The sequence below is a fragment of the Gorilla gorilla genome, chromosome 1, assembly GCF_029281585.2.
Source record: "Gorilla gorilla gorilla isolate KB3781 chromosome 1, NHGRI_mGorGor1-v2.1_pri, whole genome shotgun sequence".
Taxonomy (NCBI): Eukaryota; Metazoa; Chordata; class Mammalia; order Primates; family Hominidae; genus Gorilla; species Gorilla gorilla.
This window is the reverse complement of record NC_073224.2, coordinates 218133251-218159021: the sequence shown is the minus strand read 5'-3', so window position 1 is coordinate 218159021 and position 25771 is coordinate 218133251. Positions and strand designations below refer to the sequence as shown.

At 41.2% G+C, this 25771-nt stretch overlaps 1 protein-coding gene across 5 annotated transcripts in view; it reads right to left on the bottom strand.

The window, feature by feature from the left end:
- The window catches only part of USP48 (ubiquitin specific peptidase 48), a 105869-nt gene that overhangs the window by 9307 nt on the left and 70791 nt on the right, over window positions 1-25771 (bottom strand). For 2 of the 5 annotated variants that reach the window (XM_019012274.4, XM_019012276.4), the window contains exons 16-24: window positions 18151-18275; window positions 17874-17996; window positions 17533-17594; window positions 17131-17241; window positions 15662-15792; window positions 14910-15016; window positions 12895-12999; window positions 6584-6739; window positions 1472-1597 (exon numbers count right to left, since the gene is read on the bottom strand). In XM_019012274.4, coding sequence (XP_018867819.3) covers window positions 1472-1597; window positions 6584-6739; window positions 12895-12999; window positions 14910-15016; window positions 15662-15792; window positions 17131-17241; window positions 17533-17594; window positions 17874-17996; window positions 18151-18275 — 1046 coding nt within the window. The other 3 variants (XM_055387084.2, XM_055387085.2, XM_055387088.2) reach the window with 2 other exon arrangements.

Genomic DNA, 25771 nt, shown 5'->3' with positions numbered 1-25771 from the left:
TGCGCCCAGTGAAAGTAGGGGCTTCTAAGACACTGTCAAAGAAAAGTCACTGAGGCCTGGCGCAGTGGCTCACACCTGTAATCCCAGCACTTTGGGAGGTGAGGCGGGTAGATCACCTGAGGTCAGGAGTTTGAGACCAGCTTGGCCAACACGGTGAAACCCTGTCTCTACTAAAAATACAAAAAATTGGCCGGGTGTGGTGGCACACGCCTGTAATCCCAGATACTCGGGAGGCCGCGGCAAGAGAACTGCTTGAATTTGGGAGGTGGAGGTTGCAGTGAGCCAAGATTGTGCCACTGCACTCCAGCCTGGGCAACACAGCAAGACTCCATCTCAAAAAAAAAAAAAAAAAAAAAGAAGCCCCTACTTTCTACATCTACTAAATCCAAAACCAATTTCCATGCCTTGGACAGAATCCCATTAAGTCGTGTATTTTGACTGTTGTGACAGAACCTTGTGTTTTACCCTTGTTTCCTAGCTTGGCTGGCTAGTACTTTTGAACCAAAAGGAAAAGAGGAGATACTTTAATACTATGATGTATGGTTTAATTAATTCTACTGAACCGGAAGTTAGGGAAAAGGTTACAGAGGAGGCTGAATCTACTTTTAACCAAGAAAAACTATGAAAATCTCAGCAGAGATAGATTTTAAAGTATAAAATAAGTTACTATTTGCATTGGTCACAAGTCTATCTTCTACCCATTTTTTGCTTTTTTTTTTTTTGTGGGGGCAGCATTTCAAATTAAGTTTCAGACATCAGTATCATTAGTGTGGTTTTAAGAACAGATCCATCTAGTCCAAAAAAAGGAAAAAAAAAAAAAAAGCGGGGGGCGGGGGGTTGGAGGGCATTGGGGAGGGGACACCACAGAAACTTTGTGACCTGAAACCAGATCACTCAGCTTGCCCCTTTGGAATGACAGTCAATCCTCAGTGCTCAGAGGGCCACAACCCAATATCACTCCCTTCCTCCCAGTCTGAGGGGAATGAAAACTAGATCTGTATCTGGAGAAGAATGGGGGCCCTTGTGACAGAAAATCAAATGGGAAAAATCAGGCGTGGAGCTTAGCAGTTGGGTGAGTGGGATTTATACCACTGCCCTGCCCTACCAGGGAACGGGAAAGTAATGATGTACCCTGATCCCACAAAGGCATAGAAACTGATCTAGGTGATCCAGGAAAGGCCAAGGAAAGCCTTCACTTTCACCTTCTCAGGGTACCAGCAGTTGCTGATGCTGTGGCGTAACATCACCTACTATAACACACAAGAACAAGATATGATGATGTCCTGACCTCCTCTAAGTCTCCTGGGGCTCAGCCAGAGCTGGGCTGAGCTGCAAAAACCCACAGCAGTCATTTACCACTACCCTCTGCTAAAGACCCAAGGCATCCTTTAACCACCATTTCACACAGTTTACACATAGTTATGTAACATGTAAAACCTTGAGTTCTTCAGCTAAGGAGCTGTTTACTTACCTTCAATAAAATGACAGATTCAGGAATGACGCCAAGGGTGCCTAGGGTGGCACAGTCATCACTTAAAATCTTTCCATCAATCGACAAATTCTGGTCAAAAGGAGCAACTGAAAATGCATGCATGATCTGTGCCAATATAAAAGAGACAAAGTCCGTATAATGCAAAATACTAAGACTTATACCCTATTTAAATAAATTATGCATGGATTCTTTAAAAAAAAAAAAAAAGGCTTCAGAGTACAAAACCACTGTTGCTTACAGTCAGCCTACTTGTTATACTCCTACTGAGGCTATCGTCCCTATATATCCGGGAACATCCTTAAGAAGTCTGGTAGAGTATTAGGAAACAATTACACATATAGATGCGTTTGTTCCTTACCTTACCAGCTTCCCAAGGATGGAGCTGTGGGGAAATAAAATGAATAAAAAGTGGGGCTGGGCTGATGGCTACTCTGAGGCTTGGGCAAGGTCATCACTGTCACCTCATCTTTCCCAGGCCCCATATCCTTTCATCAACAAGTCAAGTCCAAATTCTTTCTTTTCTTTTTTTTTTTTGTTGTTGTTGTTGAGACAGGGTCTCACTCTGTCACCCAGGCTGGAGTGCAGTGGCGCGATCATGGCTCATTGCAGCCTTGAACTCCCAGGCTCAACAGATCCTCCCACCTAAGGCTTCTGAGTGGCTGAGACTACAGATGTGTGCTACCATGTCTGGCTGATTTTTTATTTTATTTTTTTTGTAGACATGAGGTCTTGCTATGTTGCCCAGGCTGGTCTCGAACTCTTAGACTCAAGCAATCCTCCCAGCTTAGCCTCCCGAAGTGCAGAGATTACAGGCATGAGCCACTGCATCTGGCCCAAAATTCTTTCTTAAAACCATCTTTAAATTCTCTCTTTTGTTCTTATTCCTTTAGCAAATGGCCTGGGGTATGTAATTCAGCCTTTGGAACTGTCACATATTCTTAGACTGAGTTTTGTCTCTAGGAAGCAAAATATGAATTTCTGAAGGGTAGGGACCATATGCCCCACCCCAGTTCTGGCCAAGTGTTAAAAATTAAATACAGCCGGGTGCAGTGGCTCTCGCCTGTAATCCCAACACTTTGGGAGGCCGAGGTGGACGGATCACCTCACGTCAGGAGTTCGAGACCAGCCTGACCAACATGGTGAAACCCTGTCTCCACTAAAAATACAAAATTAGCTGAGTGTGGTGGCGCATGCCTGTAATCTCAGCTACTCGGGAGGCTGAGGCCAGAGAATTGCTTGAACCCAGGAGATGGAGGTTGTGGGTGAGCTGAGACCGCGCCATTGCACTCCAGCCTATACAACAAGAGCAAAACTCCCATCTCCAAAAAAAAAAAAAAAATTAAATACATTCCAGATGAGTATGGTGGCTCATGCTTGTAATACCAGCACTTTGAGAGGCTGAGGCAGGTGGATCACCTGAGGTCAGGAGTTCGAGACCAGCCTGGCCATCATGGCAAAACCCTATCTCTACTAAAAATACAAAATTTAGCTGGGAATAGTGCCATGCGCCTGTGATCTTAGCTACTTGGGAGGCTGAGGGAGGAGAATCACTTGAACCCGGGAAGCAGAGGTTGCAGTAAGCCGAGATTGCGCCACTGCACTCCAGTCTGGGCGAAAGGGCAAGACACTGTCTCAAAAATAAATCATACATACATTCCAAAATACTGGTATACATAATATTTAAATGTTTTTACAAATTCAGAAAGGTTTGTTTTTTAAATTTTATCATTTCTGGGTCATGTTTACCTCTGGAGGGCAAGTAGAAGTTGGGCTCAGACAGGCAAACACAGGTAACCTTCAATGACACAGTTTTAATTCTTAACTTGGTAGACAAGTTCAAGAATATTCATATTAGTATGCTTTTTAACTTACCCATAAAATGCATGCTATTACATGTATCTTATATTACACCAACACCCATGATGTCATGGGAAAACCATTCTGCCCTTTCCTGCACTCTATTCTTTGGATGTGGAAAGACAAAACGAGCCTCACAAATCAACCTTGAACTGTGTGTGTAACAGGGCCCAAGAGCTTGACAGGCCAGTGTGATGGGGACCAGAAAAGTGATTTTAATAATTGCACCAAAGACAAATAAGAACAAGGATAACAGCACTGGCCTCCTCCCTAACTGCTGGGACAGAATCTTACCTGGATTTTTCAAAAGAACATCAGCGCCTGAAAAGCAGGCAGGGATGGACTAGCCAGAGATCTGTGGCTAGCAATGAAAAGTGCACTGGCATCATCAATGGTCTTCATGAAGCAATAAGCAGGAGTACTGACAGGACAGTTCTATCCAAGCCAGCTCAGCATGCAAACATCAAGCAGAGGCATATCCAGCCCTACACTACCAAATGTTCTGGAACCATGAAGATCGAGCAGAGCTACGGTGGATGTGTGTGATGCTAACTTAACATGGATAATGTCACAGCTGCTGGACTGTAAAAATGCTTGTTCATGCCCCTAAATGCTAAGTGTTTTTGTACTACCCTATGAAACTGGACAAATAGCAAATACCTCTAGACACAAGTGCCACAACTAAGGGGCTGACGTTCACACATTATATTCTGAGAACGGACAGGGACATTGCAATGCTGTCAACAACTAATGAAGCATTTAATAAGAAGCTACCGTGTGTCAAGTACTGTTCTAGGTGTTGATAATATAAAAGTGAATAATCCCGCCCTAGAGGGGTTTCCAGGAGTGAGGTCAAAACAAAGTTGTGAGGATGGTAGCAGAAGGTATGTGCAGGATCTAGCGAGCACAAGGGGACAGTCAGTTCCATGAAAGGGGCCAAGACAGGTTTCACAGAAGGGTCAATATGAAAGATGAACACATGCTTCTAGAGAGAAGATGGAACAGGTCAACCAAGGCAGGGAGGCCTATGGTAAAATAATCCTTAAACTCTAAGTGCTAGGAGAATGCTTCAGTATAAAGAACATGATAGAGGTCTGCTTAACAAGTAGATGTGGCATTCCTGGTCTATGGAGCTTAACAGGAACCATGAAAACCCTGTTGCTATCAGGGAGTGGCTCTCCTCTGCTTGCGATGCTGTGTGGGGCTGAAAAAAGAAAATACAGAAGCAATCGCCTCAGCTGCCAGCCATTTCACTTCTGTGCCAAAATATTCTACTTTCTCAGGCAGGCAATACCACCCACCCACTAAAGATCTATCTTTGGGAAAATGAAATAATACAACTAAACACTGCACATCTTTTGAGAAAGAAGATGAACAAATTGTACTTCATCAACCTCATGGGATCAAAGGTGGATGAATTACTGATTAGACACAGCAAGCTTTGTAATGTTTCAAGCAAACCTTACAAACTCTGATGCTATCCACACTGCCAGGCAAATAGGCTCACATCTAGTTGAAGCTTCACAAGCTCCCACCACTATGTAGTGAGGGGAAAGACCTTCTACTGCCTTTTCTTTGACTCTGTTTGGCCCGCAGTGGTCCCTGAAGCAAGAGTGGGAGATGAGAGAGCCATTCAGGAAGAGCACCTCTGGGGGCTGTGTGAACAGCTGCCATCTTCTAGCAGCTCATTCGGGCAGGTACATGCTCTCAGATGGAAGGGTTATTTCTGCTGATTTCTGGTTTATTCTTCAAAAATCATAGTCCATAATAAAAGCAGCACAGGCTTTTAAAAATGTCTTTATGCACAGGGGCTCTTTCTGTAATTTAAAGGTTTTGAATGTTCGAGGTTTCCCAATGACAGGCAGAAAGCCAGTGATAGAAACAAGGTTTCTTAGATGTAAAAGGTACAATAACAGAATAAAGCTATTATGCCAACACACTTATTTTCAGAGCCATGGGTTCAACCAAGGGAAATACTGTTGTCAGGACAATCTGGAATACATAACACCCTCAAAGGAAGGCCTGTACTTTTGCCTCAATTACAATGATAAATATCAGCAACAAGAAAAATGTGTAACCAGTAAACTATGCCACATAAAAGTAGCAAAGAAGGAAATTTGGTCAACTTTTTGGATATCTATCAGCGACTGAAACAGATTAGGGGCCAGATTTTTTTATGGACATCTTGAATTTATCAGTTCCTTCTGCCTAGGGTTTGAGATTTACCACTGGAATGCTTATTTATAGTACTTCAGTATTGATACCAAGAAATAACAGTATCATGAAACCATTTCATAATGCCTGCACTACAGCCGTGGAACTGATTTGTAAAGCAATGCATGCTTTGAGGGGGATGGAGAGGACATATCTAAAATAAATCTATATAACAATTTGGAAAACATCACTGTATAAAGAAAGGTAAAGATAATTTTAAAACTCTATCAAGGCCGGGCGCGGTGGCTCACGCCTGTATTCTCAGCACTTTGGGAGGCTGAGGCGAGTGGAAAACGAGGTAAGGAGTTCAAGACCAGCCTGGCCAAGATGGTGAAACCCTGTCTCTACTAAAAATACAAAAATTAGCTGGGTGTGGTGGCACGCACCTGTAATCCCAGCTACTCAGGAGGCTGAGGCAGAGAACTGCTTGAACCCGGTAGGCGGAGGTTGCAGTGAGCCAAGATGGCACCACTGCACTCCAGCCTGGGTGACAGAGTGAGGCTCTGTCTCACCAAAAAAAAAAACAAACAAACAAACAAAAAAAAAAACCAAAAAAAAAAAAACCCCTCTATCTATCAAATAGATTTATCTGCCACCAAAAATACTGTGACAGCCTAGTGAATAAGCAATCACTAATCGCTAATAATAAGCTGCCTTTTATCTCCCATTAAATTTCACAGCAGTTCCTGGTAACAGCCTCCAATACCTATTAAGTGGTCAAAGAAAAGCATACAGCACAATAAAGTGAGAGAACAGTTATCCTGGCACAACCTCGACATGTGACAAATTAAGTGGTTCCCAATGTTTCTCATTATTGGAAAGCTATTGCAGAACCAGCCCAAGTTTCCAGAACCCAAAATTCACTTTCATCTTCACAAAAAGATTTTTGGCTATTTTGAAAACTTTAAGTCTTTTGGAAAAAAACACAGATACATACATATATGTAAATACAGGTGGAAAGCAGGAATTCATAAAGGCCCTTTTAAGTCCAGAGCAAACTTGAACAAATGTTTCCCTCACCTGAATTTTCAATTCTTTTAACGTCTGATTAGCAGAAACGAGAAGTGCTTTCTCACCACGAACTTTTCTATGTCGCATACTTCGGCGAATAACTTGCTTTTGATAGGCTATATAATTTTGATGGGATATCTTTTGCCGCTTTGTTCCACCATTGCTCTATAATGAAGATTGGAAATGAAGAAAGCACTGAAATTAACCACAATGTGACCCTTGCTCATGAAGTTTTTCAGGTAAATGATAGGCTATATAATTTTGATGGGATATCTTTTGCCGCTTTGTTCCACCATTGCTCTACAATGAAGACTGGAAATGAAGAAAGCACTGAAATTAACCACAATGTGACCCTTGCTCATGAAGTTTTTCAGGTAAACAAAAGCTGTTTCCTTATTGGTCCCTTAACCATTTGAAATTCAGTGTAAACAATGAGTAGAAACTAACGAGACTTTCTTAGCAGGCTCACATAAAATTGATAAAAGAAAATAATGAGTAATACACACCTCTAGGTGCACGTAAGCAGTTTAAATGTTTGTTACAAGAGACATTTAAGGTTTGGTGAGGTGGCTCACACCTATAATCCCAGGAGTTCAAGACCAGTCTAGGCAACATATTAAGACCCATCTCGACCAAAAATTAGCCAGGCGTGGTGGCATGAGCCTGTAGTCCCAGCTACTTAAGAGGCGGAGGCAGGAGGATCATTTGAGCCCAGTGGTTCCAGGCTGCAGTGAGCTACAATTGCACCACTGGACTCCAGTCTGCTGACAGAGTGAGACTCTGTCTCTTTTTTAAAAAAGACCTTACATCAGAAAAACATAATAAACTGAAAATCTTCAGGATTACAAAACTTAGTTCATGAACAACCTGAATTTTAAACATTTTCTTCTCTTCTTGAGAATGACATGGAAACTAAGTATAAACTGTTGTGAATTTAAAAATAAAATATGGAACATTAATTAAAAAAATCAAACTTAATTTGACTAAAAACAAGACTTTACCACTTGTCCTAATGGCAAAATATACAGACTCACTCATAAAATATTCTTGCAAAAATGTTATACCGGAATGTAATCAAACATTTATGCCCACCTTTCAATTTACAGAAATTGGAATATAGGGGATATATAAATAAATTAAAATAAGTAACATAAAGAAGCAATCAGCCAAATACAGAACATGGAACAACCTAAAAGAAATCAAACTGGTCCAAGTTCAATGTCAAGAAGGCAAAGAGCCTGGCATGGTGGCTCACGCCTGTAATCCCAACACTCTGGGAGGCCGAGGTGGGCAGATCACCTGAGGTCAGGAGTTCGAGACCAGCCTGACTAAAATGGAGAAACCCCCGTCTCTACTAAAAATGCAAAATTAGCCGGGCATGGTGGCTCATGCCTGTAATCCCAGCTACTAGGGGGCCAAGGCAGGAGAACTGCTTGAACCTGGGAGGCGGAGGCTGCGGTGAGCCGAGATTGCGCCACTGCACTCCAGCCTGGGCAACAAGAGCGAAACTCTGTCTCAAAAAGAGAAGAAGAAGGGAAAGAAAGCGGGTGCGGAGGCAGAGTAACTGTTCCAAATTCTAAGTCTAAAGTGATACAAACAACACATATCCTGATTACATACTGGTTTGAGAGGAAAAAACTGTTCAAGACATATCTGAGTATGGGTATTAGAGGACATTAGGGAGTTTTCGTTAGTTTTCTTATTTATGAGCACATTACTAGTATTAGGTAGGACACGGTCTTTATTTTTAGAGGGGAAATGTCAATGATGGCCATGACTACCTAAAGGTGCTGTAAAAAGGATGCCCCTGGGTGTGCATGATACATGCGGTACCAGTCAAGAAAAAAATAATAGATGAGGACCAAATGTCCTCTACAGTACTCCTATAAATCCCTCATCAAGACGTTAATGATCAGAGGTTAATGATCAAGATTCTTTTGCTTTTTGTACCAAAGGTGGTGGTGGTGGCCGGTGGGGGCGGTGGGGGATGAGGGGGTGAGTGAGAGGCGCAGGGGAGATTCTTCTGCTAACCAGGCCAGGGAATAAAAGAAGCAGGATTTTTAACAAAATCTTTTCCTCTGGTTTAATTAAATCTGGATGAGGTAACCTCAAGGCCCTGGCTCTGGTTTCCACAGTTGTCACTGAGTGTCAGCCGTGTATAAGCAAAGTGGTTTAGCGGTCATTATAGACACAGATGCCACATACTCATTACTCATGGGCTCCACAGTTTACAAAGCAGAAGGTGATCAAGACCCAAACACAGAAGAGCATTTGTTCATGGTGCCGACCACTGGCGAGACACTGCCTGAAGATAGTTTAGCTCTAGCCCTGAATCTACATAGGCAACTGAGTGATTCTAAGATTCACGAGAAAAAGTTAAGTGCACATGTGAGTTAAAAAGAAAAAAAAAAAAAATGAAACCCGATGAAACATTTTTCTCAGTCTCGACTGTTGAAAGAAAAGGTCAGGCCAGGCGTGGTGGCTCACGCCTGTAATCCCAGCACTTTGGGAGGCCAAGGTGGGCGGATCACAAGGTCAGGAGATTGAGACCATCCTGGCTAACACAGTGAAACCCTGTCTCTACTAAAAATACAAAAAATTAGCCGGGCGTGGCAGTGGGCGCCTGTAGTCCCAGCTACTCAGGAGGCTGAGGCAGGAGAATGGCGTGAACCCGGGAGGCAGAGCTTGCAGTGAGCTGAGATTGCACCACTGCATTCCAGCCTGGGCAACAGGGCAAGACTCCGTCTCAAAAAAAAAAAAAAAAAAAAAAGAAAGAAAAGAAAAGGTAAAATTGAACCCAAATTCTACAATCAGGAATATAAAGAAAAATAACTACATCAACATATAATTTTATTTTAGAAGTACAAAACACAACCAAAAACCAAAACCCTGAGCATCAAGCAAGACAGATTTTTTAATAACTCTGATTTTAAATGGATCTAAAAGGCTTTTCCTGGAATTATTTCTTTCTTAATCTGGAGAATTTAAATCCAACTTAACTGACAAAAAAAACCAGCCCACTGGTTTTAGAAGGCTTTCAATTACCTAAGTGATACCCAATACCGAGTATATTATTAACCTAAATTTTTAGATGAAGTCAAAGGAGTTGGGCTGATCTAGCTTAGAGAAAAGAGGAGAGGGGATTTGTTTATCTCCACTAAGGACAAGCAGAAATGCATCATTTTTTATTACAGGGATTTAAAGTAGCAATTACAGAAGCTATCTTTGTACTGAGATATGTGATGAGGAGGGTGACATTTTGAAAATGCTGAACATTTTTCAGGGACTATCTATTCTTTTCCAAAGAGGAAGGTTACACTTGAGATTTTTTGTGAGCCAAAAATTTTTTGTGAGAAAGCAAAATGTAAAACATTTTAGAGTATTACAATATCCAAAGAAGGAAAAGGAAGACAGAAGAAAATTATAAAGTACAAAAAATAATTACAGTATAAAAAGCAATGTTCCCCAACATTCTCTATCATATTTATAAACGTGAAATCTGTTGTCGTCCACAACTAAGGAGAGTGATTCCACATACACTTTGAAAAAATTGCTGTGGTCATGACCACAATGAATAAAACTAGACCACCAAAAAAAAGTTAGCTTTCTAAAATCTAAATCACTTGAAAATGTAGATGGTTTTCCTAAATAACTCTTAGGGTTTGCTTAGTTTAAGCAAAGCTTAAAATAACAAACTAAAGACAGTAAGAACATTGTGTCAAGTTTAACAAACTAATTTACAAAGTTAACCAGAGAACAGAGAATTAGTGACAGCAGGCAATAAAAGATTTGATTCCCCCAACCTGGATATCACGGTGAAACCCCGTCTCTACTAAAAAATACAAAAAATTAGCTGGGCGTGGTGGCGGGCGCCTATAGTCTCAGTTACTGGGGAGCCTGAGGCAGGAGAATGGCTTGAACCTGGGAGGCGGAGCTTGCAGTGAGCCGAGATGGCGCCACTGCACTCCAGCCTGGACGACAGAGCAATACTTGGTCTCAAAATAAAAAAATTTGATTCCCAACTGATTATTTAGCCATACTACCAAGTGATAATAACTAAAACATACGGTACTGCCAGCCAAACAGACAAAAGAGAATGGAGTCCTGAATCAGGATGGATATGTACACCCATACACCCAAATGCATGTACATGCACGGAGTCTCGCTCTGTCGCCCAAGCTGGAGTGCAGTGGCGCAATCTCGGCTCACTGCAACCTCCACCTCCCAGGTTGAAGCGATTCTCATACCTCAGCCTCCCCAGTACCTGAGATTACAGGCCCACACCACCACACCTAATTTTTTTTTTTTTTTTTTTTTTTTTGAGGCTGAGTCTTGCTCTGTCGCCCAGGCTGGAGTGCAGTGGCGAGATCACGGGTCACTGCAAGCTCCGCCTCCTGGGTTCACGCCATTCTCCTGCCTCAGCCTCTCGAGTAGCTGGGACTACAGGTGCCTGCCACCACGCCCGGCTAATTTTTTGTAGTTTTAGTAGAGACGGGTTTCACTATGTTGGCCAGGCTGGTGTCGAACTCTTAACCTCAAGTGATCCACCCGCCTCGGCCTTCCAAAGTGCTGGAATTACAGGCGTGAGCCACTGTGCCTGGCCACACACACACACACACACACACACACACTTAATATATCAACTGAAAAGCACACAATCGAGTTTGCACAAATGTGGCTTGAAAGATGGCTTCTATAGATCACAGAGATGTCCCCGCCACAGAGACGGGGACATGAAAACAGAGTTGACAACAGGGTAAAGGGTGGCAGCAAAGTCATGTCTGCAAACGCTTGTGGAGACATATTAGTACTGAGTCAACTAATACGTCTCCACAAGCGTTTGCAGACATGACTTTGCTGCCCTTCTTTACCCTGTTCCTTATGCCAAGGAACACAAGATGTATATATGCACACAGAGTTTAATAAGGGCATCACTTACTATAGAAAAATATCCCCTTTAAACTGAAAACCTGCATTCTCATCAAGTGTACAGATTTGGTTAGCACTGAAGCAAAGGGCCCTCCAGTGTTGACTGACTGAAATACAGACTGGGAAGGACAACTTAAAGAGTGGCTGATCACTGTCACAAACTGCATGATTTTGCTTCTTCACAGGTGTTTTGAGGTTATTTTATGAGTGCCAATAAGCCATGGAAAACAAATGCTGACATCCCTTTACACCGGTTGGGAAACCACAAGTAACATTTATTTTGGGCACACCAAGATTCAAATCAAGACGGCTTTTCAGACTCTCTCAATCAATGTTAAAAATGAAGTAACAGTATCAACGTGCAGACAGGCCAACAAGCCCAGATACCTCTGCCCTGTCACAGATATTGCAGATGGCTATTATAACACTTTCATTCTTTCAGGGAGAACACCATCCATAATTTCACTACACTATTTTAGTAGTAAAGAAAGAAAACAAACATCTCATCTGTTAAAAATAAAACTTTGAGTAAAAAATCCATGAGTTTAAAGTACAAAATATCCTCTAATGTGGGGGTCTGACTTTTTGAGACCTGAAACTTATCTCCACCTACATCAACCATATTCCCACGATTTCCTGTTCTCAAAAGACAATTTATGGGCCGGATGCGGTGGCTCACGCCTATAATCCCAGCACTTTGGAAGGCCAAGGCGGGAGGATCATGACGTCAGGAGTTCAAGACCAGCCTAGGTGAAACCCAGTCTCCATTAAAGATACAAAAAATTAGCCAGGCGTGGTGGCGCATGCCTGTAATCCCAGCTACTTGGGAGGCTGAGGCAGGAGAATCGCTTGAACCTGGGAGGTGGAGGTTGCAGCGAGCCGAGATTGTGCCACTGTACTCCAGCCTGGGTGACATGGCTAGGATCCATCTCAAAAAAAAAAAAAAAAAAAAAAAAAAAAAGGCCGGGTGCGGTGGCTCCTGCCTGTAATCTCAGCACTTTGGGAGGCTGCAGTGGGCGGATCACGAGGTCAGGAGTTCGAGACCAGCCTGGCCAACACAGTGAAACCCCATCTCTACTAAAAATATAAAAAATTAGCCAGGTGTGGTGGTGGGCGCCTATAATCCCAGCTACTTAGGAGGCTGGGGCAGGAGAATCGTTTAGACCCAGGAGGCGGACATTGTGGTGAGCTGAGATAGTGCCATTGCACTCCAGCACAGGCAACAGTGCGAGACTCAATCTCAAAAAAAAGAAAAGAAAAGAAAAGAAAAGAAAAGAAAAGAAAAGAACCAATATCCCATATAGGGTACAGAGACATGGCCAGGGGCTTCAAGTGGCTGCTCTATAAGAACAGCAGAAAGTATAACAATGAAAAGCAGCTTCAACACATACTTGATTAAAATCTGGATCTTTTTCTCCATCTGGTTTAGCTTCTTCCTTGTCCTCCTCTGTTTCAGAACTACTCACATTCAGTTCTGGAGCCGAATCCTTCATCACCTGAATGTGCCAGGACAACAAAGAGAAGTAGGTCAGACCCTAGGAAGGCAGGCTATGGAGGATGTGGAGGCTGGGACCGGCAACCTTTATCAAGACGAGGAACACCTTTATCATGGTGGGATTATAGACTGGAGAGTGGATCAAGAATCAAGCCTTCACGGTTTTCTATGCTCTTTTAACATGTTAGTTTTTTACCCTATGACTTATTCTTGTAGTATTTAATGTGCTCACCATACATTTAAGAGGTCTCTGCAGAGCAGTTATTATTATCAGTCTTGTACAATGATGTTATTTTGCAGAAGTTCGAAGGTGCGTGACACCTTCCCGAGCACACTGATTGCCAAGCCTTTTCAAGTTCTCAAACTATTCAAGTGGCAGGAGTCACATGCTCTTTAAGAATTGAGAAAATGAAAGATGGAAGAAGCGCTCTCTTGCAGAACACTATGAAATACTCTTATTAAACTGAATAATGAAACTACATCTAAATTGGATAATATTTTATACCAGAGAACAAAAGATTTAAGAAAATTTTACAGGGAGAAACAGAGACATTTATACTCATTAACTTCATTTTCTCGGCAAATTAGGAAATGAAGGCCTTAGTTTATTTAGCTTGTAAAGCAGAACCCTCGGCCTCCAGGGCATAATTTTAAGTTACCCTTCTAAAAAATGTGTTTGGAAACAAGCATCAAATAAAATGTATTCCATTTTGTCTTTAATCCCAGAAAGCATGGAATTAAATAAATTAATAAGATATCTAGAGATATGGGTCAGGATCTACCCAAGAGCCATCCCTAATATAATAAAAATGCTTGGAAATCCAATCCAAGCAAGTATTAACACCTCCACTTCCCAAACATATCCAATCAATTTCACCTATCCTTGCAGGTCAATGCAAGAGGCTCTAACTGACCTCTCTTATTTCTGTTATGCCCTCACAGCAATTCCAAACACTATAGCCAGGGTGATTTTTTTTAAACTATAAATCAGATCATATCATGACCTTGCTTGAAACTCTCCAGGGGCTTGTATCTACACTGGGAATAAACCCAAATCCTTGGTATGATGTATAAAACCTGATAGTGTATGGTCGTTCATTCCATATCATGATCCCTTCTTGGAATAAATTTCATTCTAGACCAGCAATAGCCACTAGGGTAGCCATTAGCCACATGTAGCTATTTAATTTTAAATCAACTAAAACTAAATTCCTCAGTCACGCTAGCCACATCGAATGCTCCACAGCCACACATGGCCAGTGACTACTGCAGTGCGCAGCACAGATACAGAACCTAGAACCTGTCTATCACCACAGGAAGCTCTATTGGACAGCACTGTTCTAGGTGCAATGGTTTTCACTCTGTTGCATAAGCACATTAGGCTTATCCTTTTGACCTTTGTTTCCTTTGTCTGGAAAACACTTCCCAGGCTGCATCCCTGACAGTGAGGGCTTGGGTAAAAACAACTTCTCCAAGACGCCTCTCCTGTCTACTCCCTGTCTCACAATAACCTCCACTTGACCCTGCTAAAGTTCCTTCAAAACAATCATTTCTGTGTGAAATCATATGAATTTATACTTTATTCCTGATCTTCCTCACTAGGTGCCTATAATTTTGAGAGAAGGTATTATACCTGCCTTCTTTATCACTGTATCCCCAGCACCCGGACCATTCCTGGAACACAGCTGACATTCAGTAAATATCTATGTATCAATTAATAACAAACTAAATTCTCATACAATCACATAACTGTTCATTTTCAATTATTGTCCAATTTCAATTCTGATGTCAAACAGCTCTGAAGGAACAAAAATGCAGTCCTAGGCAGACCTTCAGTGCAAATACAACAGCAAATCAAGTCAAAGAGCACGCTTGATCATTACTAGTCATCGCCACAAGAGGGACCAGTACCTTTTTATTATCCACAACTTTATGGACATAGATGGTGGCTTGAGTGTATTCACGCAGGTCCCTCTGCTGCTGACACAATAAGCCTTCTCTGCATTCTGGACAGAGTTCTTTGGGGGGGAAAAAAAAAAAAGGGAAAACAGAAGTGGCTGAGGAATCATTGTTAAAGAATCAAAGATCTAAAAACATATGTCAAAGTTACTAGTGAATATTCATTAAACTCTTAGTAACATTTTCTTTTTTTGAGACAAGGTTTTGCTGTGTCACCCAGGCTGGGGTACAGTGGTATGAACATAGCTCACTGTAGCCTCAAGCTTCTGGGCTCAAGCCATGCTCCTGACTCAGCCTCTCAGCGAGTAGCTCAGACTACAGATATGTGCTACATTTTTATTATTTTGTAGAGAGAAGGTCTTGTTATGTTGCTCAGGCTGGTCTGAAACTCCTGGCCTTAAGCAATCCTTCCACCCTAGTCTCTCAAAGTATTAGGATTATAGGTATGAGCTAGTGTGCTGGCCCAAACTCTTAATAATATTTTCTATTAACCATTATATTCTATTACATGCAAATGATAAGGAAATCCATTTACTGTCCATAAATAAACGTACAAATAATGGGATGATTATAATGAGAGTTTCCACCTAGGGAGTTGGGACCGCCGCATGATCTTTAACTTCAAGCAGACAACACTGACACACCCTTTCTTCTTAAAATGTCAGCTCTTAACTACAGAAACCGAAAGCAATATGTAAACTTACTGGGCTCAGAAATATACTGTGTTTCTGAAGGGTTTACATCTCCCACTTCAATTCTCGTGATTTTAATTACATGATCCACAACAAAGAGCTTTTGTATCATTTGCCACTCACTGGGCCATATGAGAGCTATACTGTGCAAAAAAAAACACAACATGCCTTAAGACACATGGAAATTAAGAGAATTAACATAATCCATTAGTGTGCTAAACCAAAACCATTAACACTAACATTTAATCCAAAGGAATTAGAGAGAAAAGATACGTATCATCAACAAAGAATAGTTTTTCATACAAAGGAATGTTACCACAGCAGCAAAACTAAATGGACTGAAATTACATGAATCAACATGGTTAGATCTCAAAAACATAATTGAGTAAAATAAGTTAGTTGCAGAAGTATAAATACAGTATGGTGCCATTTATATAAAAAGTTTTAAATATGCAAGACATTATGTGCGTGCATTTTTTTTTTTTTTTACAGAATACTTTCTGAGACAGATAAACTCTAAATTCAGTACAGTGGTTACTGTGAGAGGAAGGGTGGGAGAAAGAGAAGTAGCAACAGAAGGATAAGCACTGTGGGGCCTTTAATCATATTTGAACCATTTAACTTTTAAACTGCCTGGTAACACACATTTGCTTACTGGTGTATTTTCCTGGAAGTCTGACATTTGCAATAACAACGACAGGAAGAAAGGGAGGGAGGAAAGAGAAGAGAGATGCAGAGCGAGAATGAGAGAGCAACAGGGAAGGCGGGACGCAGAGAGGGAGGGAGAGAAAGAGGAGGGAGAAAATGTAGAGAATATATAAACTTTGAACTCCCTTAAACGATGTTAAAGTACTGAAATATGAATAATAAAACTCTAGCTTAACCCCAAGGGCATTTGTATTTATGTGTTCCAATTTCCTTTTCCTGATTTTCTGACAATGTTGGAAGCATTCTACCTTCTCGTATATAACGATTTTTGGTAAAATCAGGGGAGAAATTCACAGATGAACACCTCTGGAAGTACTTAAAGCATGGAATAAAATTTGGGTTCTAAGACCCTAGAATTCCAGATGACCAGTGCAGTGGCTTTGCTCTGCCACCCTGCTAGCCTCCTCCTTTAATTGTCTGAAGCCTGGCCATGGCAGAACAAAACCTATAACCAAGACCATGTTGATTCTGTGATTCTGGAAAAGAGGTCTCAGCACTGGTCACCCCAGCAGCGGGGGAAGAGAAAGGGTGGCTGTGTTGTCTCCAAGAGGGACAAGGAATGAGCAAAAAGACAAATAGCCTTGGGCAGCCTCTTGTCTTTCCTGGAGAAGCAGTCTTCTTCTCTTTTAAAAGGGGGGAAAAAACCCCACAATTCAGCAAAGGACTAAATTCTTAAAACAGACTATGTCAGATGAGAAATTTCATAAACATACTTTATTAATCATCAAAAAGAGAAAAGAAGAAAAAAAATCACATGAAGAGAAAGAACTCACAGTTTAGAATCTTCTTTGGTCATGGAAGCAAATGTAAACATGAGGCCCCCGTGGGGACACAAAAGAGCACTGTTCCCAACTGATGACACAGGGCTGCATCTTGTAGGCTTTCTACTCAAATGAGACAAGGAGGAGAAATATACCTAATTACTGCATGACGAAAGAGAAGATTTTAAAATAATTATTTCAAAATCAGAGATATATTTAAGAAAATATTAGTAATTCAATGTGTTTCTTAGGCTTATTCATTTAACTTAATAGAAAAGAAAGCTTTCAGTGTATGCTGGTGAAAGTAACCATGAAGGAAGGGTACAACAAACAGAATCCACGATATCTTAAAAAATACCAGAGTCAACCAAATCATAATAACAATAAAGGAAATAAAACATATTTTGTTTCTACCTAACAAATTTCCGCCACTCTTCTACAAAGAACTGAGACACGATGTAGAGGACATCCGTATCCTAGAACACAAAAATCACAAAACAGTATCCGTCAATTCACCGCCTGCTTAACACAAATTCCTTACAATATACTTTGGTTGTCCTTATTCAAGTTTTATAAATAAAATGAAAACACAGTCCTCTACCAAAAAATAGCAGGCTGGAGTAAATCCCCTGGTTAGATAACTAAACAAATGAGAACATGAGAAGTTCTGGGTTGTTCTGAAATAGCTCACTGGGAATTTGGCAAGGGCTTTAAAAAGAAAAGATGCATTCTTTCTTTTGTGGGAATCATTATACCTCTGGCCAGTTACTGAGACACGGTCTGTTTTTATCCTGGAACAAATTTGGGAGAGAAGTCTTTTGCTCGTTTGCAATCATCTTATGTAAGGCTTCATTTTCTTCCCCTTCTCTTTCTAAAATCTGAAAGAGAATGAAGCAATCAACTGTCTCCTGCTGACAGCACATGACTTGCCTCCTCCCTACACCCCCGTCAGAAGTACAGTGTTAATTCCCCTGGGAAGTCAACCCAGGGAGGTGGCATGCCATTTCCCCAGATGTCAGTAGCATTCAGTACCTTGCACTGTGAACAGCACTCTTTGTAACTTGGAAACTCAGGAGCCTTTGGAAAGTACTGCTGCAGTTTGCTCCAAGCCTCTTTAGAAACAAGCCTTCTTTCATTTTCAGATATGCATAACTCACCTGAGTTTAAAAAAATATATTTGGAAGAAAAAAAAACAGCTGAAAAAAAGTCATTATCTATTTCCTATTTCTTAAACTTAAGAAAAATCCACAGGTGCGCTTTTCTTGCTTTGCTAAAGTTTGGTATTTCTAGCTCTCTTTTCTTGTTTTCAAAAACTTCTGAATTTCCGATGTCATTTTAATTCTAAAGGAGGTAGCCGTTAACCTCAATTTTATGTCCTTAATCTAGGTCTGTGGTTGAAAAAAAATCATGAGATAAAAACAAATGTATAAAGCTAAAACCGTGCATTTTCTTTCTCCTTGCAATGAAGGAAGTAGTCAAAAATGGGATTCCAGGAGTCCTGGGACCTCTGTCCCATGGCAAGGGCTGCTTAACAAAATTACATCTACTCCCACACTCAAAGGTTATCATTTCCTGCAGACTTTATTGCCTCCCATTTGACTAATCTTGAAATCACGCTGCATTAAAATAATATTTTGTAAGCTGTGTCCAGCCATCACAAGACCACTGCCTTAAGTTATCAATTCAAAGTTATCAATTCAAACAGAAGATAAAGCAATCTACTGTTCAATCTGAAAACCATCTCCAGTCAAGCACCAACTTGTTTGCTATTTGCAATTTATTTTGAAGATCCCCTTCAATCTTCAAAAATCCCAGAAGACATAAAAAAATAATACTAGTCACCGCCACCCTGCCAGGACCTTTCTCCTCTGGCTCTACTTGTGGTTATATTTACTATTGTTTCAGCTGTTCCCAAGCAATAAGTTAGTGAACTTCACTTATCTACCCATATCAGTCATTACCCAGAAAACTATCTTTAAATTTCTAAAGTCATATGTTTGTTTCTGCACCCATTGGCAAGGTACCTACAGATTTATTAAGAGTAATAAAGCCACGAGCTTTCTAAATACATACTACACTTTCCATAATAAATGAATTTAGAAAGATGAATATAACCAGGCAGAGTACAGCTAGTGAGTAATAAAGGTGGGATACGAAACCAGGTCTACAGGCCAGGCACAGTGGCTTGCTCCTGTAATCCCAGCACTTTCGGAGGCTGAAGCAGGTGGATCACTTGTCAAGAGTTTGAGACCAGCCTGGCCAACATGATGAAACCCTGCGTCTACTAAAAATACCAACATCAGCCAGGTATGGTGGTGCTTGCCTGTAGTCCCAGCTACTCCAGAGGCTGAGGCAAGAGGACTGCTTGAGCCTAGGAGGCAGAGGTGGCAGTGAACCAAGATAACCACCATTGCACTCTGGCCTGGGCAACAGAGAGAGACGCCATCTCAAAAAAACAAAACAAAACAACACGAAACAAAACAAACAAAACAAAACTAGGTCTGAGGCTGGGCTTGGTGGTTCACACTTGTGAGCCCAGCACTTTGGGAGGCTGAGGAGAGCGGATCACGAGGTCAGGAGTTTGAAACCAGCCTGGCCAACATGGCGAAACCCTGTCTCTACTCAAAATACAAAAATTAGCCAGGCGTGTGGCAGGCACCTGTAATCTCAGCTACTCAGGAGGCTGAGGCAGAAGAATCGTTTGAATGCAAGAGGCAGAGGTTGCAGTGAGCCAAGATTGTGCCATTCCACTCCAGCCTGGGCGAGGAGCAAGACTCTGTCTCAAAAAACAAAAACAAACAAACAAACAAAAAAACCCAGGTCTATAGCTCATTCGAACCCCATAATATATTTTAAAATTTATTTATTTATTTAATAGAAAACAGGCCGGGGGCAGTGGCTCACGCCTGTAATCCCAGCACTTTAGGAGGCTGAGGTAAGTGGATCACAAGGTCAGGAGTTCAAGACCAGCCTGACCAAAATGGTGAAACCCTGTCTCTACTAAAAATACAAAACAAATTGGCCCAGAGTGGTGGTGTGCACCTGTAATTGCAGCTACATGGGAGGCTGAGGCAGGAGAATCGCTTGAACCCAGGAGGCAGAGGTTGCAGTGAGCCAAGATCGCACCATTGTAATCCAGCCTGGGTGACAGAGCAAGACTCTGTCTCAAAAAAAAAAAAAAAAAAAAAAAGAAAAGAAAACAGTCTCATTCTGTCCCCTGGGCTGGAGTACAGTGGCACGATCATAGCTCACTGCTGCCTCGACCTCCTGGGCTCAAACGATCCTCCTGCCTTAGCCTCCTGAGTAGTTTGGCTAACAGGCATGAGCCACCATGCCCGCCTAATATTTTATTTTGTAGAGAGGGAGTCTCTCGAACTTCTGGTTTTAAGCAACCCTCCTACCTCAGCCTCCAGAAATGCTGGGATTATAAGCATGAGCCACTATGCCTGGTCCCTATAATTTATAATACCTCAAAATGCAACTTAACTTCTACCCCTCACCTCTTCTGGATCTTTGAATAATCCCCAAAAGATTATTTTGCTTTAATAAACTTGTTACCAGAGAAATGGGGTCAGAATGTAAACATGTATTTTCCTTCTGGGTGGGCTGTTAATTTAAATTTCCCGTGAGTCTATGAAAACTTATTCTAACGTGCCCATCCTCAGACACAATTACGGAATTTATTTTTAAAAATGAAAGAAAAAGGTTAATTGGATTATCAAACCTTAACTTAGTAAGTCCTTATGTGAAATACAATGTAACCATAAAAAAGATTAAGGTAGATTTCTATGACCTGATTTGGAAAGAACTCCATGGCAACTACAATATTTAAAAGGTTTCCTTTTTATGCTTTAAAAAAAAAAAAAAGAGAGCTTCTTTGTGTGTGGTATAACCCCATGTGGTTATGAGGAAACAATAATGGGAATGCACACACTAACTTTACTATTAAATGAGCAGAGGAGACCACAGACACTGTGGGTGCACGGCTTCATTCTGATGTGGGGGGTACTTTTAGGTAGTGACTGGCTTTTATGTGGGATGAGTGTTTTTCATATGACAAGGAAAGAACAACCCAAATTCATTTCTGAGATCAGAATAATATTAAATAGTCATTTTACTGTAGTCTAGTTGATAATAAAAATATATAGTCCTTCACTCTACTTGTTAGCTGAGTTTCTAAATATAATTTCCTATTATTTTAATAATTACTACCATAGTAGTTGTTAATATATCATTAATATTAACTATGAATATTAATACAATTAATTAAATTAATGTAATGAATGATAATGAAGTAAATATACTTCAGTATTGTCTATGACCTCAAAATAGTTAAATAAATTTGAGTTGCTCTTTTCACTGGGACACATAAATTGTTAGAAATTAAACTTGTATCCTGCAATGAATCATGTTATTTCTTAAATTTTAAGAGAAAGCCAATCAACTAAATCCATTCTATGAGCAATACCTCCCAAAACAAGATCAAAGCAGTCAAGAGAGATTCAATTCAGTAAACATAACTAGAATATCTAAAACTCAAAGATTCTTTGGTAAAAAGAGAAATCTAGTTAACAATGAATTTAGATACTGGATAAATGACCCTCAACCCCTCACCCTCAATCTAGTTCAAACTGTATATAATACTTTGGGCCTCAGGACATCTCAAGAAGTACTTTCAAAATAACAAAACAAAACACAGCCCATCGTCTAAGCAAACTAGGTGTAATAAACAAGGTAAGCTATAGGAAGGTTATTCACTTAAAGGAATAAAAAGTAAAATGGGTAAGAAAGCTTGATATATATAATATCTGTATTATAAAGCTTGTTATATAATATCTGCAACAAATACTGAACTCTAAGATAGTAAATCTTCCAATGGAATATAATCCAATGACTAATTCACACAAAACCTGTGATACATTAAATACATACAATACGTTAGAAATATATAGGGGTTTCGTTATAAAAATATGAAAATTTAAATCAAGGACTTTCCAGGTTAAAATGATGTTTAAAACTGCATTTACTTTAAGTGTGTCACGAAACATCGTCAAATCACAATAAAGAATTAAAAAAAAAAAAAAACTTTTATTTTTAGAGACAGGATCTCACTCTGTCACCCAGGCTGGAGTGCAGTGGCGTGATCATAGCTCACTGTAACCACAATCTCCTGGGCTCAAGCAATGCTCCTGCCTGCCTCAGTTTCCTGGGCGTCTAGGACTACAGCCATGTGCCACTTTGCCTAATTTTTATTTTATTTTTTAAATAGAGGTGGGGTCTCACTATGTTGCCCAGGCTGCTCTCAAATGCCTCAGCCTCTTGAAGTGCTGAGGTTATAGATGTGAACCACCACACCAAAGGAATTATATATATATATATATATATATATATATATATAAAAGACATACAGTTATAATGATGAAGACAAAGAGGCAACAACAGGGATAAAAATTATAAGGGTTTAAAAGAAGGTTAATGAGACACAATAAAAATTAACTCTAAGTTGGCGAAAGTCAAGAAGTAGCCAGATTTGCTACACTGCAGTACTGTCCCACAGACCCAAAAACTGGGTCCTCATGAAGTAAAGGTAGGGATTTACAAAAAATGAGAGATGGGATGGAAAGTCTGTTTAAGAAGTATGTAGTTAGATGCTCAGTCCCTTTCTCTGCCCTTGAGATCACTGCCCCCTCTAGCCACAAAAGACTAGATGCTTATTCTAGGACAACAAAACCTAAGGCCCCTGAACAGGGGACATAAAACACAGAGACAAATGAAGTGACAAGCTGAGACAGGGATAATTAAACCTTTCCACTCCTGAATGCAGGGACTCCTAAGTCCTCTTCTTTCTACAGCTTCCGAAGAGCGACAGCAGGTCTGAATTTTCCAGGCAGGCAAATGAAAGATACTTATGGAAAAACCTTAGTGGCCCAATAGCAGACAGCGCCATTGGGAATTTCCCAGTGAAACAAGCTGGCTGGGGCTCCGAACTAGTGAAGCTCAGTCACCAAGCCCCTCCAAAACACACCTGGCTTCCACAGAGTGCCTAGCATAATAAATGAACCCATACAACATTGGGGACAAAGATCTTACAAGCCTACCGGAAACTGAAGTGGAGAAAAATTACCAAGAAACAATGGCTTTGGACTTCTGAATGGTACGTCCAGAGCACTACCACAAAAGTCTCTTAAATTTTCACGGAAAAAATATTTCCAACAGACAATTAAATACCTAGGCAAAACTATCCATTCAGTATGGTGATCCTAGACAGGTGACTCTTGCCTCTCTGTGCCTCAGTTTACTTACTCATCAGTAGAATGGATGTGATAATATACTGATAGCACAGAGTTGTTATAAGATTAAATGAGTTGGACGGGCATGGTGGCTGAGGCCTGTAATCCCAGCATTTTGGGAGGCCAAGACAGGCAGATCAACTGAGGTCAGGAGTTTGAGACCAGTCTGGCCAACATGGCAAAACCCCCTATCTACTAAAAATACAAAAATTAACTGGGAGTGGTGGCACATGCCTATAGTTCCAGATACTTGGAAAGCTGAGGCAGGAGAATCACTTGAACCCGGAAGGTGGAGGTTGTAGTGAGCCAAGACTGCACCACTGCGCTCCAGCCTGGGCGACACAGTGAGACGCCATCTCAAAAAAAACCAAAACAAAATAGATAAAATGAGTTAATATTTATAAATGTGGAAAACTACAGGCAAATGGTAAACATTCAATAATTGCCCACTATAATCCTCCTCCTACCAACATCATCAGCACACCTCCAGAAAGCGGTTTTAACAGAAACTTAATGAGTAAAGTGGATTTCTAAGTAAGGCTGAGTATCCTATACCAGAAACATTTTACCCTGGACGCACGGTATGCTGACAGATAGCGTAACACAAAAACAAAGGTAGAAAACTATCCTTTTTTTTTTTTTTTTTTGAGACAGGGTCTCGCTCTGTTGCCTAGGCTAGAATGCAGGGGTGCCATCTTGGCTCACTGCAACCTCCACCTCCTGGGTTCAAGCAATTCTCCTGGGTCAGCCTCCCGAGTAGGTGGGATTACAGGAGTCCACCATGACATCCAGCTAATTTTTGTATTTTTGTAGAGATGGGGTTTCACCATGTTGGCCAGGCTGGTCTCAAACTCCTGACCTCAACTGATCCACCTGCCTCAGCCTCCCAAAGTGCTGGGATTACAGGCGTGAGCCACCACACCCAGTCATACTATCCTTTAAAATATTAGAGAACAAAGTATGGCATCAAAACACTAGAGTTACAGATCAAGATAACAGCCTAAAAAAAAACCCTTGTATACAATTTCTTCCTCCCTCCCTCACTCCCTTCTCATTCCCTCCCTCCCTCCCTCCCTTCCTTTCTTTCTCTTTCTCACTCTCTCTTTCTTTTTTGTTTTGTTTTGAGACAAGGTCTTGCTCGGTCGCCCAGGCTGGAGTACAGTGGCACGTGAATATGGCTCACTGCAGCCTCGACCTCCTGGGCTCAGGTAACCCTCTCAATGTAGCCTTTCATGTAGCTGGGAAAACTGATGCACACCATCACCACCCCTGGCTAATTTCTTGATCTTTCTGTAGAGATGGGGTCTTGCCATGATGCCAAGGCTAGTCTCAAACTCTTGGACTCAAGTGATCCTCCCGCCTTGGCTTCCCAAAGTGCTGGGATTACAGGTGTGAGCCACCGTGCCCGGCCTCTTATGTACAATTTCTGATAGGCTGGGGAGTGGAGTATGTGTCCTGAAACAACATTCGGCTTTGCCATGCTTTGTATTCAAAACTGTCAGTACTGAAATGACATGATAAGAGGTGGGAAGGCAGACCAAAGGTCAGTGAGCTAAGGAGCACGAGGACAATCTAAGTTCCAGCACTGTTTCAAGTGGTAGCACCAAGCATGACACAGTATTTTGCCACAGATGCTTCAACTCTCAATATGGAGGCACCAATCCTATGTCCACATCTATGCTGTGAAGGTTAGAAAAGGTGATATGAGAGCATCACTGGAAAAATACACCTCCTTTTGGCTATTCACCCAAACTTCCTTCCCCTGTTTATTTCCTCGTGCTATTCAGCACTCACGAGGTCAACTCATCTTCTCCTGCTGTGCACCTGTGGTGTAAAAGACCAACCAGTAGACAGATAGGGTGATACGATGGAAAGAACAGAGGAACTTGGGACTCACAGAGACCAAGACCCAAACACACACCCCAAGATGGCCCCTTCCTAGTTGTGTGGCCTGTAAATGGGAATGCCACTCACCTCGCAAGCTAAAGTGCAGTGAGATAATCCAGAATGCTAGTACTACTCTAGTGGCAACCACCATCACTAGTATCATCAAGGGCACTTCATATAAAAGTGCCAATGTGCATCAGGGATAAGAGTGAGACATCATCCACTGGTTCACAGTGAACTGATGAAACAAGAACTACAGTTAGGAATTCATTAGGATCAACAGGAGTCCTAAATATTAGCAATAAATTACCACATAACAAGAAACGCATGAACATGGGTTAACAAAATGAACCACTGACAAGCCAACTTTTCTGTGTCAAATTTATTGTCCTATTGATTTTATTTTAAAGAGATGGGGTATCGCACTGTCGTCCAGGCTGGAATGCAGCGTCGTGATCATAGCTCACTCTAGCCTC